Here is an 18,835-nt window from a genome sequence, read left to right as displayed (position 1 = left end):
GAGATCGTGCCACCGCACTCCAGCCTAGGTGACAGAGCAGGACTCTGTCTCAAAAAAAAAAAAAAAAAAGTTAGTACCTTAAATATGATTTCTGTTTCTATAATTCCTTTATAATCTGATGATTTCAAAGATTGAAAATGTACTAAGGTAGATAGGAATCCCTCTCCAGCTAAGATGATATGGTTACTATTAAGGAACGAACAGTAAAAACTTAGAAAACAAGGTTAAGAGACTGAAGCCATACACTTTTAACACAACCTGTGAAAAATCTTTTGATTACTTTCATTAACATAAAGCAATAAGGAAAGTATGCTCAAATAACAGAGTATTAACAGTATCTTTTTAAATGATGGGTGCTGTATGATGATTTATCATTTACTATACCCTGGTCACTTTTAAATGTTTAGGCTATTCCCCCACCCCCTACATGGTCTCAACATCCTTGTGAATTTGTTTGGCGATGATTGGTAGTCACAAGGGTAATTGTATCATGCACACACATGACTTTTCACGAAACAACTTCGACTTACTGTGACAACACACAGGCTGACTTTGGTATTCTATTCCATTCTACATGGAAACATAATGCTCATGGAGACCAATTGCCAATGAAAAATTCGCTGCTCTAAACTACTGTGAAGTATTGGGATGTTGTTCTCCTCTAAGGATGTACCTCCTTGTTGGTAGTGAAGATTCACATTTATGTTCAGCTTATTTCATGAAAATAAGAGATAATACTAAAAGGCATAGGATACTCACAAGAGTGGGTTTCAAGGCTGAGCTGTGAGGGACTGCAGAAGAATTCAGAATTGAATTGCTGTAGCTAGAGTAGAGATAGCAAATGTTATTACATCATTGCTTTTTCAGATGTCTTCACTGAAGTGCTCCAAATGATATAGCAATGTATTGCAAATTAATCTTTTATAAGTATATAATTATTTGTAAATCTAGTAAACTAACTCAGATTTATGATTTATAGGAACACTGAATTCTAATCACTAGGACAGTTGTTTTCCCAATATGAAATGTTTTTAATTATTTGTATTAGGAAAAGATGGAAAGCTTTTTAAACACTAAATCTTTTCATATGCATATCCTATGGGCATACGTGTGTGTATGTACACTGCTGATGTCAAAGTGTCAAAATGCAGAATGTATTTGTTACTGTGATGCAGTCAAAGTCTAAAAGCCATTGTTTTAGGGCATAGGCTTTGGAATCGTAAGACTTTACCAAGTATATAATCTTTGCCAAGTCATTTAACCTTCCTGCACCTCAGTTTCCTTGGCTTTGTAAATGGGAGTAGTAACATTATAACAAACACTTAAATGGTTGTTATAAAGACTAAATGCATGAAATGATTTTAGGCCAATGCTGTTAGTTACTATGAGCTGTCATTTAATTATGTACTTAGAGCTACATAAAACCACAAGGTACCAAAGAACAAAAATGGAATCTAAGAAATTTGAGAACAAATTTCATTACAAATAATCCACGATAGAAAAAAATGTGAATTTTCAGAAGTGGCAGTTCACATTAAGAATTTTAAAAAAACACTTGTACTCTTTGACACAGTTATCCCACTCCTGTAAATTTATCTTAAGAAATTATTAAAGAGAAGAAAATATTTATATGCAAAAAGATGCTCCTTAGAAATGTTATTTGTAGCAGCAAAGAGCTGGAAACCTAAAGTGTTCTTTAAAGAGATAACACGTAGGTAAACTTTTGGCAAAACAATGTGAAATATTACAGGTACTAAAATGATTATTTAAAAACTATATATACACCTAAGCCTTTATATTAAGTACATCAGGTGATATACTTAATCAGGTAAATAATATGTGTATGTACACAAGCAAAAATGTGTATGGAACTAGACGCAGTTGAAAGCTGTGCTGGGTTTTTAGTTGATTTCTTTTGATGTAATTATTGCTCATTGTCTTCCTAAAGGATTTTAGCTTACTTTCATTTTTTTCCTTATACCACCTGACTAAATCTGATAGGGTAAATGCAAAAATTGGATGATCTGCTATTTGCCAGTAATTATAAGTGAAATTATCCTTCTTGTGTGTTATATGCTAGGGCCTAGTACACAAAACACAGTTCAGACTCAAAAGCAGTAGAGTCTATACAACATCCGATAATTTTTTTTTCTTTTTGGCTCACTTAGAAGCTCAGTTTGCTTGCTCTTCAAGTATCAAGATTAGGAAACATTGCTAAGGAAAACTAAGGTGGCTAGAAGCTAGTCTGTCTCATTCATCTCTCGCCACTCTCCTTCTCTTTAAAAATGATAATATAAAGTTGAAGAATATCCTGATTTTTTTTTTTTGAGACAGTCTCACTCTGTTGCCCAGGCTGGAGTGCAGTGGCACAATCGGCTTACTGCAAACCTCAGCTTCCTGAGTTCAGGCGTTTCTCATGCCTCAGCCTCCCAAGTAGCTGGGACAACAGGCATGCACCACCATGCCTGGCTAATCTTTTTGTATTTTTAGTAGAGAAAGGGTTTTGCCATGTTGCCCAGGCTGGTCTCCAACTCCTGAGCACAGGCAACCTGCCCACCTCAGCCTCCTAAAGTGCTAGGATTACAGGCATGAGCCACCATGCCCGGCCCTAATTTGATATATCATTTAAGGCTGTTATATGTTCTTAACTGTCACTAAGTTAATTAAGTTTGATTTTTGGATCCAATAACCTTCATCAAGAGAAAAAGTATGTGCATTCTTCATCATATTTTTAAGTTCCTGATTTATGCTCACTTAAGATTTTGATTCACACATAACTCATTCCTAAACCAAGTTTCTGATTATGTGTCCAAGGCAATTATTTTTGAATTAACAAATTATACAGTTTTTTCAGAATGCTACGACTAAACATCAGGCTAAAGCAAAATGTAAACGTATTTTTGCTTTAGTTGTTAATGACCATAAAACTTAACTAAACATGAGCATACAGACCATCAGCTGTCCAAATTAAAGTTAACAGACTAAATCAAGAACAATGAATTTCTAGCTGGCAGAACTAGTGCGTCCATCTAATAGGAATCTTAATTTAATTACAGCTGCAAGAAAATTAAATTCTAAACCTTTAATAACTTAATAATTTCCCTAAGCTGAAAAATCTTCCTCTCCCATTCTCTCCCACGAAAACAGATTTCTGCTCGCCATATAACAATATTTGAAAGTTCCTGGATTGAACTGTAAGATGTTTTTTTCCATTAAAAATGATGGCAAGATACCGAATCTACTTAGACTTCCAAACTGTGCTCAGGTATTAAAATTATTTTAATAAGTTCTAGAAATATACTCCTTTTATAACTAGTTGTATTAAAAAATTAAACAAAAAACTAGTTAGAGCTAGTTGTTTGTCTTATTAACCTACTCAAGACTAGTTACATCTACCTCTTCAGTCTGCCCAGAACATGGAAGAAAATTTTCACAATATAAATTATTTTTCTAATGTTGGAATTTTTAGATTTTAAGTTTTTCTGAAAAGTTGCTTTCTAACATTTAAAATGAAACACAATTTTTCTAAGTAGGTTAATAATCCTTTTTAAAAACCGACCCCACCTTCAGGCTAAATGAAAATGAGCACTGATTATTTTATAAACATAGTACCTTCCTTCTGCAGAACTAAAAGTTCTGTTTAATATTCTTTTATCTCTAATCAAAAAATGTTATTGTAGGGAGAGAGGTTACATTCAGAGGTTGTATCCCTCTGAAGTGGGGACATATTATCCTGGTTTTATAGATGAAAAAGCAAGCACAAAGACAGGTTACGTTATTTGCCAATGTCTTAATGCTACTGTCAGCAGTAACCCCAGGATTATGTTAGTTGTGAACACCAGGTTAACTATAAAATTTAAATTAGTAAATTTTTATTTGAAGGGGCTTCTCTAACCACATTAAGAATGGAGTACCCAAAGGCTACAAAATCCCATAAATGACACTATAATTTATTTGGATAAAACCCTGCAATATCAGTCAACATCTTGGTTTGCCTCTCATAAAAACGTAAAGTTCTTAATAAGACCTTAATTTGGATAGTTTATTTACATGTCTTTCTTCCCCTCTACTTTCTAATTCTCAGAATCACTCATTCCTGATAGGACCATTTTACATGACATCCTATCATTGCTAATACTCTCACATCTTCTCAGCTAAACCCTTCCCTTTTCTTATTCTCTTCCCCAATACCCTTTTCTTCAACCTCCAATTCCAAAATCCTTACCCTTGTCTCTTTTGATTGCAGAGGGAGGTGGCAACAGTGATACCAGCACTCTAAGTCATTCAACCCACACTCACATTAAATACACTGGCACTGGCTTAGGATTTCTCTCCACCTCAACTCTTGATACCACCCTAGCTATCCAAACATCCATATTGTTGACTCTTTAAAAAAAAAAAAAAAAAAAAAAAAAAACATTTTAGCAGATCCTGGCTTCTCCAATAACCTTCATCCCTGTTTCTACTTTAATCTTCCCTTACATGTCATCACTCTGGAGCCATTGTTCTATGATCAAAATCTCTTTGTCTTTCCATTTTTCCAACTTACACTCTACAAGCTCTTTAGCTTCACCAAAACTTGCAGTTCTTCAAAACAGCTGTCAATTCTATGTGTCAATCTACCACTTCAAGCTAATTTTTTCTTTAAAATCTAGTCTATCAATAAAGTATATGATGTACAGTGTGGTATAAATACTGTGCAATTTGAATCTCAGTTCTACCACTTTACTCTCTTGCGTGGCCATGGCAAGTTACTAAACCTTTCATGAGTCTCAGTTATCTCATCTGTAAACCATGGATACTTAGCTCACATGATCTTTAGAAGGATTAAATCTAACAGTGTGTGACAACCAGTAAAACAATTTGATAGACTGTCCTAGGCCTTGCTCCATTCATTACACCATTCCTTAAGTCTTTCTTTCTCTTCCTCTCCACTACTGACATAAGCCAACAAATAAACTTCAACTACTAACTTCGCCCTAAATGACTAGCATCTACTCTATGACTTCTCTGCTTCAGCACTTCTTATTTTCTCTTTAATCTACAGCAAGCTCATCCAACCCGCGGCCCATGGGTCGCATGCAGCAGGATGGCTTTGAATGCAGCCCAATCCAAATTCGTACACTTTCTTATAACATTATGAGATTTTTTTGTGATTTTTTTTTTTAGCGCATCCGCTACCTTTAGTGTTAGTGTATTTTATGGGTGGCCCAAGACAATTCTTCTTCCAGATAGACCAGGGAAGCCAAAAGATTGGACACCCTCAACCTATAGCAAAACCTGACGTCTATCCCCATTATTACTCCCACAAAGGTCAATGACATCCTAACAGTTAAATCCTTGTCTTAGAAATCACCAATCTAATTTTTCTGTGATATCTAACATTTTCTCAATACTCCTTTTTCCCTTGGCTTCTAAAATACTTTCCTCTCGGAGCTCTCCTACCACTTAAGCCACTTCCGTCTTTTGGTGTCTCTTCTTTCTTCTCCTCTCCCTTAAAAACACTGCTATTTCTCACTTGTCATCTTTCCATTTAACTTAATATTCTCCATGGGAAATTCTCCACTGGCCTCAACTACTATGTATGCTGAAGATGTCACTATAACTCTACCCTCTTAACCTTATGCTGAAGATGTCACTATAACTCTACCCTCTTAACCTTTTTGAGAACTCAACCTATAGTTAAAGCACCTTGTTGGACACTTTCTACCTTGACATCCAGTAAGCACCCAGACTAAAAAAGATCAAAACTGGGTTATTTTCCCATTTAAAAAACTGGGTTCACCTCTATTCCCACCTTCATTTAAACGCATTACAGCGGCCTAAATTTAAAATGTTCAAGTCATCCCACAACCTTCCTACTCCTTCCTTCACATTCAGTCAAATAATCGTTGGACATTTGAATTTCTTCTCATATGAGTCCCCAGTAGTTCCAAATGCTCTATTTCCAGCTCTGTTTTGTTGTCTTACTACATCTTCCTCATCAACTGAAGTTCATTTTCTTCTCCCTCCAGTCAACTGTCCTAACAAGCCCTGCTTTACACAAATTGGATTATCATTCCCTCACTTAAAATACTGATTCCCCACTGTCTACATGATGAAAACTTCACCTGGTGCCTCTCATTAAGTATCCTTACTGACTGAAGATAGTTGTGGTGAGGAGGGAGGGCAGCTCAAAGAACAAATTTTCTTTCAACTCTTCAGTGTTTCATCTATAAAATTAATGGGAACTCTGTTCAAAATTCATCTTATTACTAACCAGTCAGATAAATATTGAACTTTTCAAGAAAAACTGATTTCCAGGGGCTTCTGCCATGCTCATATTGTGTCTCATATTTTAGGCCTAGCCACCATCCCCTGTCCCACAGTTGGTGATACACAGGTAAGCACAAATCTACACTACTCACAATCTGGTCCCTCAGCACTTTCCTTAACCCCTCGCAACTCCTCCAAACAACTGTATCCAAAAAGGTATTGCCTTTCCTCCAACTTTTTCTTCTTTCTATGCTTGTCTTCTGCCCCCTCTCTTCCTGGTTGGAATACCCCTCCCCCCTTCCATGCTCTCATTCATGGCTGACTACTAAAATGCCACTTCTTTTCTGAAGCCTTCCTTCACACACAGTCACCATCCTGCCATCCACTCCCAGGTAGAATCACTTTCTCCTTGAGCCTTGAAGAACTTTATAACCAGAACACGCATTACATTTCAGAAGTATCTATTTCCCTTGTGGACTGTGATAGCAATTTTAAAGTTTTAATTATCTTTGTATCTCCAAAGCTAAGGCAAAAGTCAAGTGCCTAGTAAGCACTCATTCAAATGCCACTGAACTGAATTTCTTTAGGAAAAAGTTACTAATGGTCCCTGTTCAAATCTATCCTGAAAGTGTAAAAAGTCAATATATATAATCCAGCAACTAAAATTCTGAAATGTTTAATACTGCTTTTACATATTAAGGGGGGAAACCCCAGAACTCCCCAATCTCACAGTATAAAAATAACACAATAAAACAGTTAAAAAAAAAAAAAAAGTTTGGTGACTGTGCTGAATTTAATAAAACACTCTGAAGTGGTAAAAGTTACAGTAACTTTGAAAAAGTGGCATCAGAAAAGACACAACTCACTAAATTTTATCTAAATTTTTGGCAATCCTGCTACAGGATGCTAATACATAGAAGTCATTAAAAAACACTGTGTATTTGTGAATGTAATTCCTAACCACATGAACAGCTCAAGCAAAATGTGTTTAATCACATGCAATGGTATCACTAAATACTACCAGGAAAAAGAATTACATTCCACATTCCAAGTTCATAATGGCCTTTATCCAAATTATAATTCCTGTTAGAAAGGCGTGAACCCGGGAGCCGGAGCTTGCAGTGAGCCGAGATGGCGCCACTGCACTCCAGCCTGGGCGACAGAGCAAGACTCCGTCTAAAAAATAAATAAATAAAAATAAAAAAATAAAAAAACAAATTATAGCTCCTGTTATACAGATAAAATTTAGACATAAAATTATTAAACTGATATTAGACTGAAATTTAATTTCAATTACTCTTGAATTTACTAAATGTTATTCTTTGCTCTCCAAACACAGAAAGAAATGCCTTGCAAGGTGATCCAGAAATTTCAGACACAAGGCAATTTCCACGAGTCAATCCTACATCTGAGTAACAGAAATGATATATTAATTCAGAAGTACAAAAAAAATCAGTTATGATTCTAGAACTCTTGGACTAAAACCCCAGAGTAAATCCCACACCCTCGTTTTAAATCAGAAAAATTAAAAATCTAAAATTCTAGAGAGCAGAAAAATAATTTGTCTCTATATTTATGAACATTTACTTTATTATGGGCAGAGATTAAATGACATTTCTGGCATTTATTGAGATCGTATCATTTCTCTCCATTAATCTTCAAATGTGATAAAATGCACTGCTTTTCTCATGTTGATCCATTCTTACATCCTAAAGATAAACCCCGTTTGACTGTGAGGCTTTGTTTTGTTCTAGTTCGCTGACTGAGGTTTGATTTGCTACTTCTTAAAAATTTGCAGCCACTATTTGTCATATTTCCTCTCCTCTATTCTCTTCTTTTGGAACTGTTAGCTGTATGTTGGAGTTACTCATCTTATCCTCATGTTTCTTACTCTTCCTATTTTATATCTCTGTCTTAGGGTTCAGGCTGCTGGGCTTCTGTCCATTGCAGAAGATTTTAACCTTTTGTGTCATGGATGTTTTTGGCAGCCTGGTAAAGCTTATGACCCCTTTCTCAGAACAATATTAGGGGCCTAAAACAATACATACAGTATTATAAAAGAAATTAATTATATTGACATAGTTATTGAAGTATTTTTCATTTTGATACAGTAATAATGTGGTTCTTTATTAACACTTTAAAATATATGCTCTAGCAATAGGTTTAGTAACTATAATAATTTCAAATTAGTGATGACTATAAATGGTATTTCAAGATAGCTGTAACAGCCAACAGCAATTGTGCTATAAGAAAAAAAAATCCATAGTTTCTATTGGTGTTATGGGTTGAACTGTGTCTCCCCCACAATACATGTTGGAAGTCCTAGCCCCATGACCTTATTAGTTAAGATGAGGTCATACTACAGTAGGGTAGGCTAATCCAGTGACTGGTATCATTCAAATGAAGATAGAGACACACAGGGAGAACACCGCCATGTGATGATGAAGACATGGAATTATGCAGCTCCAAGCTCAGGAATGTGAAAGATTCCCAACAACCACCAGAAGCAAGGAAGACAAAAGAAAGGATTCCCCTATTGGTTTTAGAGGGAACATGGCCCTGCCAACTCCTTGATTTTGGACCTTTAGTAACTGTGAGACAATAAATTTGTTGTTGCTTTTTAAGCCATCCAATTTGTAGTACGTTGTTACAGCAGCAATAAAAACTAATACATTTACTGTCACAAGTACCTCTAATACTGTCATGGCTTGTTAACATTTCCTTTAATTATGAATGTTAACATATTTCAGTTAGAGATTAATAAGAATGTCACATTTTCCTTCAAGCCTGCAAACACTCTGAATTTTAAGAACGCTTTGTCTATAGCAACATAACACCTTAGCGTAAAATCCATTATTAATGAACTGTTTTTCATTCTGAGGATCACAAAAACACAATCTCACAGATATGTAATAATCTTGGTTCTGGATTCTGAGATGCAGCTATGACATAATACTTATCATAAATCTAAACATTAAAGAGTAACAAAATTCATTACTTGAGTTAACTTCTTAAACTAATATACAGTTATCCCTTAGTGTTAGATTATTGATTTGTATAAGTGACCTAGCAAAAAACTTACTTCTGTAAGTAAAGCATAAAGACTAGTATCTTGTTAGCATATTCCTTGTAGAACTAATCAAGTTGGTGTTTAAGCCCAATAGCCTTTTGTTTACTTATTCATCCACAGATGGCGGCCATACTTTTTTTCTCTTTTTTAAAATGAGGGCTGTGCATGGTGGCTCATGCCAGTAATCCCAGCCCTTTGGGAGGCCAAGGCAAGAGGATCACTTGAGCCAAGGAATTTGAGACCAGCCTGGGCAGGACCCCATCACCACAAAAAATTTTAAAATTAGCCAGGTGTGGTGGCGCACCTGTCGTCCTAGCTACTCAAGAGGCGCAGGTGGGAGATCACTTGAACCCAGGAGTTCAAGGCTGCAGTGAGCTATGATCATACCACTCTACTGCACTCCAGGCTGGACAACACCGCAAGACCCTGCCTCTTTAAAATAAATAAATAAATAATAAACAAAATTGAGTAGTACAAAATTTTGTGTCATCAAAGATACATGGCTATTAAGCCCAACATAAGTCTTAAAAGACTATTAATATACCAATGGTTTCCAAATTTTGTATCTTAATTGTTCAAAATGCATGCTTTTACCTCATCATCCTACCACTTCTACTCTTAAGTCTTTTGTTTAAGTATGTCAAAAATAACAATATAATAAAATTAACAAAGTCTAAATCATACACCATCAACAAAGGAAGGGCGCATATGATGCTTAGTCCAAATTCTTTAATTTATAAATCAGCAAACTGAGGCCTACAGAGCCCAGGATTCGAGAATAAATTAAAAATAGCTACAAAAGAAATCCATCTCCCAATTTCAAGTCCAGTGTTCTTTAGACTATACCATACTGCACAGAAGATGGTAAGAGTTAAATAAACGATGTACAAATGGCTTTTACATGAGCACTTAAATTCTATTTGTAATACAGTATTTAAAAACATTCTAGTTACCGCAAAACAACCTAATGTTTTTAAATCAATTTTATTTTACCATAAAGCATTTAAAAAATAAGACTTCATTTTCTACCTTCAAAATTGGCAAAGAAAAATTCAGACAACTGTACAGACATTTCAAAGTGTAAGCACTCTCATATACTAAATACTTCTTTTCTAGAGGGCAATTTAGCAGAAAGAATAAAATTAAATATTTTCCTCTCTTTTAACTCCATTCTTAGACTATCTCAAGGGAAAAGTAAGAGATCTGGATGGAGACAGAACTCAGGATGGTATGCAACATTGTTTAAAAATAACCAAAATATCTAACAATAGGAGACTGATTAAAACTAATGTATATCATACACTGAACATAATGTAGCCACTAAAAATTATATTCTAGAATATTTAACGACTTAAGAAAATACTCACATTAAGCTACAATCGTACCCACTGTGCAATTCCATTCCACTGAGAAGAAACACATGTATATATATAAACTTCACAATGCTTTGATAAAGCATTTATAACAGTGCTTGGCATACAGTAAAAATCTAATAAATGAATATGTTTCATCACCAACATCATAAGAAAGGTTTCCACGTATACCAAAATTTTAACAGCTGTTATTTAATGGTAGAATTGCAAATAAATTATTATTCACTTTAGAGATCATTTTGTACATTATCTGAAATAAACTACTACTCTTACATGGGGTGAAGCATTTTTTAAATTGGCATTTTTAATGTCGTTCCAGTTCCCACTGAAAGATGGAGAAGAAAAGCAGGCTTGTCTTTACCAATCATTTCCCCAAACTGGGTAAGACTAGTCAAGTTCAAGTTATACAACACCAGAGAAAAGGCTAAATTGTTACACTTTCCCCGTAGGCAGTTCTCAGTCACCAACAGCTGCAGTATAAAATCATGGAATCTGCTGCTGTTTACGCTTTCCTGATCAATTTCACTTCTTTATCCCTAGTCAGTTCCTCACCCTTGGCACTTATGTGGAACCATGGGGGAAAGGGAGAGCAATTTAAAGAACTTAAAACTGATAAACAGCTGGAGATATATATTCCTAAATTTTGAGCTTCCTATGCCAAAAAAGACAGAGACACAAATGTCTACCTTCTTGTGGATATAACACGGGTCTTCAGATACACCACATAACTCAGAGGCCAAGCACATCCAAACATCCCAACAGCATTTAGGACAGTTTTAAGCCTGATCTAAGTTATTTCTCAAACTTGCAGAAACAAAACATGTCAAAAATGAGGCCAATTTTGGTCTTTTCTTAAAAAAATAAGGTAAGCCTTCTTAAATGGGTAATAATTTACTTTTCCCATACTCTATTTCAGTCTATTTTTCTAACACAGCTAATGATCTCAAATGCATAAATTCAGAGAAAACAAAAAAATGAGGTAGTAAGGCTCCATTAATTCAACCACATTTGTAGAGCATTTGCCATCAAGCACTGTGCTAGGCATACAAACAAAAGTAGGGGATTACAGAATAGTGGTCATAGAAATCAAGTAAATAATCACAATATTATATTATTTTAAAGCTAATATACATATGTACGAAGTACAGAGGCAACATAGAGGGAGAGAGTGTTGAAAGAGGGGAAGAGAGAAGGTCTTTTGGGGAAAAATGATGAATTTACAAAAGTTTATGAGAGGAATTCTAGGTATGGTATCATAATGTGTTTAAAATACATAATTCAGGATCCTAGTTTTAAGTGAGAAAGCAGAGGGAAATTAGGTTGAAGCAAGTATGCAGTCATTTAGCTGATTTTTACATAGGCCAACTGAATAATAAGCAAATTTTTATATTATGTATACACCACATCTATATAAACAAACATTAGATGGCTTAATATTACACAGCTTTCCAATGATTCCATTTATTTCTAGAATGTTTTCCAATTTTATATATATGTGTGTGTGTGTGTACATACATATACATAAGTAAAATGTATGGGGTGAACATATGTTTATTTACACTTATCAAAAATAAGTGTAAATAAAATATACCACTGGGTATATTTTTTATGAGGCACTAAATGATATAACCACAAAAAATTGCTTTTTATTTATGGAAAAACGGTTCAAATTCAGATTACAACATAGTACGTTTATCATACGTGGTCTAATTCTAATTAACCTAATTCCAAAATCTAATATAATCCCAACTTGCTATTAGAAAGCCTAATACTGACACAGCAAGTGTTTCTGGCTAACGTGAGCCTAATAAGCCACATGCTTATTATTTCAGCTACTTCACTTCTCCAAATGTTTTGGCCAAATTGACAAAAGGACATGTAGTGCTATATACACTCAATACCAAAGGACAAAGACTCTTAAGTATTATATAATATGCCTTTAAATGTTTAAAACTCTATTTAGAAGGCTAATTCAATAATGTAAAATATGGTACAGTTATATCTATCGGAAACATTTGACTGGAGTATTAAACAATCTGTGCAAATTACCTACAAAATAAACATGTATGTGGCTATTTCCTCTACTATTTATAACACAAACTCTTTTGCTCCAGAGTGCATTTATTATTTTTGAAAAGTAAGATTTTTAAACATAAATGTGAAACAATCTAAGAAATGCTTTATTCTAATTTATTTCTTCCTTACTTGATTTGGCATTAAAGCAAAGCCCTACACGTAACAGATTCCCCACTAATTCTTGATTAAATATATTCTCACAGTCAGCCTAGGAGTTATCCATTTCTCTACATAAAACTTTAATTTCAAATAACAGAGCATGTACTCGAGGATTTCAGAATGAGGCCTTACTGGATTTTACCACAATGGCTATCTAGAAAGGGTTAATGGTTTCCCAAGAAATTGGTGATTTTCACTTTTCCTGAAGGTTGAAATCAGGTGAAAAAGAAACTAAAGAATGTTAAGAATAGTCCCTACTGTAATTAAACCCCTATGAGCAATGGCTTTAAAAAAGAGAAAAGGGAAAAAAATGTAAGGCCCAAATAAAATCCATGTTATCGGGCAGTTTTAAACTGTGCTAAGGCCTTAATGGCTTCTGCCATGATATGTATCTTTCTTCATAATATATGACTATAAATAATAAATTTCCATTTCAAAACAGTTCACCTATAAAAGATGAGACATAAATTACTATATTAAAAGCTACATTCCAAATAAGTTCACTCTGTGGTTTATCTAATGCACAAGCAAACAATGCTGGCTCTAGTAAAACTGATTATCAGATGAACACATTATTTTCCAATATAATAGACTTTTTTAAAGTAAAATCCCCAAGATTTTGTTCCCATGAAGGGTTTACCAAAATATTATTCGCCCTACCCAAACTTAAAAGTATTACAAAGCTCCTAGGGAATAATTTATTAATAAAGCAGGATAAATTTGTGAAAAAACGATTTTAAAAGTCTGGGTGAGTGAGATATTTTCCAAGTTGTCCCATACTAAGTACATTTGGATGAAAAAAATTATTTAAAGCAATCCTCCCACTGACGATTGCCATTCGGTGTTTCAAATATCAACATCTTGGGGATTAAATCACTGGGAGTATTTTCTCAGTTTACTGTAATAGCAGTAGAATGCACTATCACTATACAAAAAAAATCTGTTTTCTCAATTTATTTATGGCAAGTATTTAAAAAATGGCCATTTAGAAAAAATATGTTTTACTTGTGTTAATTCACATTCCATCATCTGCTTTTTTTATTAGCTGCAACCAGAAGGAAACAAGGAGATATTCACTGCTTTAAGAAAAAAATTAAACTGGTAATAAGTCTTTTCCCATCTCTAAAAGAAAACTTAACATTTTTAATCCAAACTATTTGTTTGAAAGATACCAATAAAAGTTACCGTCATTCTGTTCAGCATTTTTAGCAGTTTTTCTCCTAAATAACCATTATCTGAGATAGACTTCTTGATCTCCCTCAAAGTAGGTCTAATCTGCAGAAGGCAGGGAGACACTGTACTGCACTGTGAATGGACAGCCAGGTATTTTATGAATGGAGGCGATCACGTGATCCCAGCACCTCCCCGAACTGATATTTCCCACATAACTGTGTCAACATTCTCAGAACAGGGGTAGTTGTTTGTGTGTGCGTATGTTTTTAAATTTAACCTAAAATTTCACATTCTTCTTACCTTCTGAACTCAAAAATCTACACACAGACAAACAAGCCGCGAATTTTTTCTTGGGAAATCCTTTCAAGATGTCCAAGGTGATGGATGTTTAATTATTTTTTTTATGAATGAAGAGTGTGCTATGCAAATGAGGGCGATTCACAAAAAGAGACAGAACATGGCTGCCACTTCTGCTTCTACACTGTACTGACACTGCAGCAATGTACCTCCTTCTACACCCGCTCAGCAGAAGCGTGTGTTTTGGGGTGGGGAGGGAGTAAGGGGGGAGGAAATGTTGCTTGGCCTTTCTCTAGCTATTTTATGTTAAACAGGACTCGGCACTAGACTTTATAAAGTTATTTCAAAAAGGTCTGACTTTAGTAATGCACTGTATTTAAAGGAATGCATCCAAAGGACTAAGTCCTAACTCACTTAACTCTTTCCAACCCTCCAAAGATAAACAAAAGTTGAACTTAATTACAAGAAAACGGATGCTAATATTCTGCTTGGAATTAAATCCCTTCTCAATAGAAAAGTGTTGCCAACCATTATTTCTCCACGCAGCTGTTACTTTAAAGCAAAACATTTAAAAGACGAAGTATTTCGTTTGGAAAGCAAGGAGAAAGCCCAAGGAAGCTAAAACTTAAACCAGAATGCTCTAAAAGTTAATGAAATCACCAACATATTCAGCAATGTAAATTCGGTTAAATCAACGTAAATCATGTGTTTTCACATCGCTGAAAGGTAAGAATTAGCATTCAAAATTCTTCTCCGTTCCTGAAGACACATCCAATATTCACAAAGGTAAACTCTAGCTCAACATCTCCCACACTCCAGGTGTCCTTAATCCTATTAAATTCTAAAAATGTTTCCCTAACCCTATTTTTTACAAGAATCATACAGGTCATAAGTTTAAAAGGGGGAGGGGGGAGAGGGTGAAGGCTTAATCGGTATTTAAGAGTCACTGACTCATCGAATTAAGATTCAAGAGCAGTTTGCTGCAGGAGGTGCTCCCACACATTAGTTTCCAAGTGAAACAGCTATAAAGGAAGCAGGATGGATATTGAAGGTATGGTGACTGGTATGTGAGTGAAAAAGGACAGGACAGGAGTCTAACAGGCAAAGGGGTAGTTTCTTTTCCACTTCCATCCATCCACATTATTCCATCTCATAGACGTACAATTGCCACCATCCTCTCCCAACACTTAATCCCCTACCCCAAAAGAAAGCAACTAAATGGGGGAGGGTAGGGAGGGGTGCTGCCACTGAAAATGGCTAAAGAAATCAGCTATCTCCGGAAGATGCACTGAACTCTCCAGGGTCGCAAGCTTTCCGGCACCCAAGTCTCGGATGGGTCTGGGGGAGAGCCGAGGACGGATTGGAGGAGGGGGATTAGCAATCGAGATCAATGAGGCGCTTACTCGTTGTCAGAAGTCGCCGTCTCCTCGCTCATCTTTCCCTCACCGTGATCCGATCTGGAGATGGAGGAGCAACAGCAGGCGGGGGAGCAGCAGCAGCACCGAGGGGCAGGAGGCAGCGGCGGCCGGGGGGGCGCGGGGGCAGCGGCACAGGGGCCTCACCATGGTGGATGCCTCACCCAGAACGGTACCCCCCCAGCCGGGAACCCCGGCCACCCCCGCAGGGGGGTGGCGGCAGCAACCTCCGCCGTGGCGACCCCAGCCTCTTCCCCCGCCTCAGTGCCCAGCCAAGGGATCCGAGGAGGCCCGGTGGAAAGGGAAAAAGAGAGGGGCTGCAAAGGCTGACTGGAGAGCTGCTCCTCCAGCCACTGGGGTGGAGCGCTGCGGGGTCCGGCCAGGAAGGAGCCGGCGGGCGGAGAACCCGGGAGCAGAGGCGGCGCTTCCCTCAGGGATGCGGCGAGGAGGAAGCAGAGCTCCGCTCGGTGGGGGCCGGCGGGGGGGTGCCGAGCCCAGGCTCCGGGCAGCGGCGGCGCGGTCCTGCCGGAGCCCACCCCACCATCTCCCGCCTCGCCGCCGGCTGCCCCTCAACCCCCGGCTGCGCCTGGGTCGGTCCTCAGGCGCGGGCAGAGCCGGGCTAGGGGCCCCGCGGCGGCGGATTCCTCCAGACACGCTCTAGCCGGGACTCCTCCTCGGGGGGTGGAGGGGGCGGCGGGGAGCGTGTGAGGCGAGGGGCAGGCAAGCCGATCGCTCCCACCCGGCCGGAGAAGAGCGGGCGGGCCCGGGTCCGGGGGACAGGATCCCGAGAAGCGGCGGGAGAGGACAAGAGCGGCCGCAGGTTCCCCGCCAGCCGGTGCCCACCAGCAGCTCAGCGGGCCAGCTCCTCACGCCCGAGAGAGGGGAGCCGCGAAGGGGGCGGCGGAAGCGCTCACGCCGCCCGCTCCTTCCGCCGCCGCCGCTGCCCGAACCGGGGGCACCCGCGAGAGAAGGAGGCGAAGTAGTCCCTCGCGACTTCTCCCGGCCAGCCGCTTCCCCCGGAGGCCACAGCGGGCGCGGGGTGGGGCTGCCGAGGGGGGTGCCCGGGCTGTGAGGGTGTGTGGGTAGGACTAATAGCCGCGGCCTCCGGGCGAATCACTGCAACTCGAAGTCGTGTGCAGCATAGCAAGTTTCAGGAAAGTAGTTCCCTCCTCCCTTCCTTTCCCAAATCGTTGTCGAGCCACTTAGCGGAGAAAGGGGGGGTTAGGCGGAGGGATATTCGCCCTGCACCGTGCTCGGTGTGCGTGCGCGCGCTCCAAACTCTTGGCACGCCGCGAAAGGGGGCGGGGGTGGGAGCTGCGAGGGGAGCTGCTAGGGAGGTTGCATTGTTGTGGCGCGTTACTCCCCGTTACTCTGCTTAGAATATCCGGGTGGCTTGAACGAAGAGGGTAGAAAGACAGTGTGCTCAGAGGGGAAATCTGGAGGCTACTCTCTTCTGCCGTGTTTGTGTGTGTGTGTGTGTGTGTGTGTGTGTGTGTGTGTGTGTGTTTTCCTTGCAGAGCAAAGAATGGAACTGGCATGAGTTCATCTTTAGTTAGTGGGGGTTAGAAGCAGGGACTGTGCAAAGAGAGCTCCTCCTGCTGTCCCCCTGGTTGCACTGCTGCAGTCCCCTAGCTGCATGCACGACGTGTGTGTGTGTGTGTGTGTGTGTGTGAAAGAGGGAGAGAGAATATGAGAACGTATGTGTGTTAGTTTTAACACCTCGCCTCGCTGCTTGGATTCTTACTGCGCAAGGGGTATGCTGTCAGGGCATTCATCTCCGAAAGCTGGAGTGATTGTTAATGGAGAACGACTTCCATTGAAGCCCAGGGTAGGCGTGTTACATGAATCTGGCGCAGCCAGAACAGAGGAAATAACTCCCGCTGCGACTGAGGTTGCATAACTATAGCGCAGGAGATGCTTCTGTGGCACGAACTGCTCTGAACGGAGGCGGACCGATTGGATAGACAGCTGTCACGAATGCATTGTTAGAGGACAATGTTTGCATTCATCTCAAAAGATTTTTGCACAGAAACCTACTGGGGTTGCGGGCTGGAGCCTAAGGTCAACCCAGCCACAGGAGTCAGAGCTCCTGGCTCTGCAAATTCAATTCTGTCTTCTCTACTTAGAAAACCAGCCTATACATGAACCACCCTAGGGGACTGAATCCCAAGTGCTCCCAAGTTCCTGACGCATCTGCCCAGATGAAAGTCTCGCCCTGCGTGCAGTGTTTTTCTCTTCCTTCTCAGGTTTGTGCGACCTAAGAATGAAGGTTGCCGCTGGTGCCACATTAAAGAGAACAATCCCCCAGGAAAAAAAGAAGTTGGGAGAACCTCGCAACCTCGCAACAAGGCAGCACTCCTCTTCTACCATCCCACTCCAGGAATCGCAGGATTGTTGCTCTGAGAATGAGCGTGCACAGTAGTGCACTGTTAACAGTGTTTTGCACGTAGCAGGTGCTTAATAAATGACGAATAAACAGAGGCGCTAAACCAGTCAATGTGCCCAAAAAACCATCCCATTGATTTCTGAGGTCTCGTTATGTAACTTGCTTCCTGCCTCAGTAGCGGTATTGTCCTTACTCTGAGAAAGAAAGGGGCAATGTTGGTGGTGGTCTGTGCTAGACATGACCTCTAAACCTGCCTTTTTGAACTTATTTTGCAAAGAACCTATACGTGGGAGTGTTGATACTGGCCTCTTCCCCTTCCAGGACTACAGTTAACCAGTTAGGCTGCTCAAGTTTCAATCAAGTCCCATCAGTTATAACCTATGTTCTTATCCAAGTTACTGAAACTCTGGGCCTGCATAAAATGGGGATAATAGTACTTATAGAGCTGTTGTAATGATGAACGAGATAATAATATACATAGTTACTTAGAACAGATTAAGAATTCACAGTAAGAATAAGTCCTAGTTCTTACTACTATTTTGTCAGAGATAGTAATAAACTTCATGGCAAAATAATGGCAGGTGCTCTGAGGATTAAATGTAAAGCATTCAATATTCTTGTTCATGCATTC

The 18,835-nt window shown here is 38.8% G+C and overlaps 1 protein-coding gene across 1 annotated transcript in view; it reads right to left on the bottom strand.

Moving 5' to 3' along the window:
- Positions 1-16,971, bottom strand: part of SPRED1 (sprouty related EVH1 domain containing 1) — a 103,362-nt gene extending 86,391 nt beyond the window's left edge. The window contains exon 1 of the mRNA XM_055278649.2: positions 15,807-16,971. Coding sequence (XP_055134624.1) covers positions 15,807-15,838 — 32 coding nt within the window. The 5' untranslated portion in view covers positions 15,839-16,971. The remainder of the gene's footprint in view (positions 1-15,806) is intronic.
- Positions 16,972-18,835: the final 1,864 nt, after the last annotated feature.

Source organism: Symphalangus syndactylus, chromosome 5, assembly GCF_028878055.3.
Source record: "Symphalangus syndactylus isolate Jambi chromosome 5, NHGRI_mSymSyn1-v2.1_pri, whole genome shotgun sequence".
Classification (NCBI taxonomy): Eukaryota; Metazoa; Chordata; class Mammalia; order Primates; family Hylobatidae; genus Symphalangus; species Symphalangus syndactylus.
This window is presented reverse-complemented; position numbering and strand designations above follow the sequence as displayed.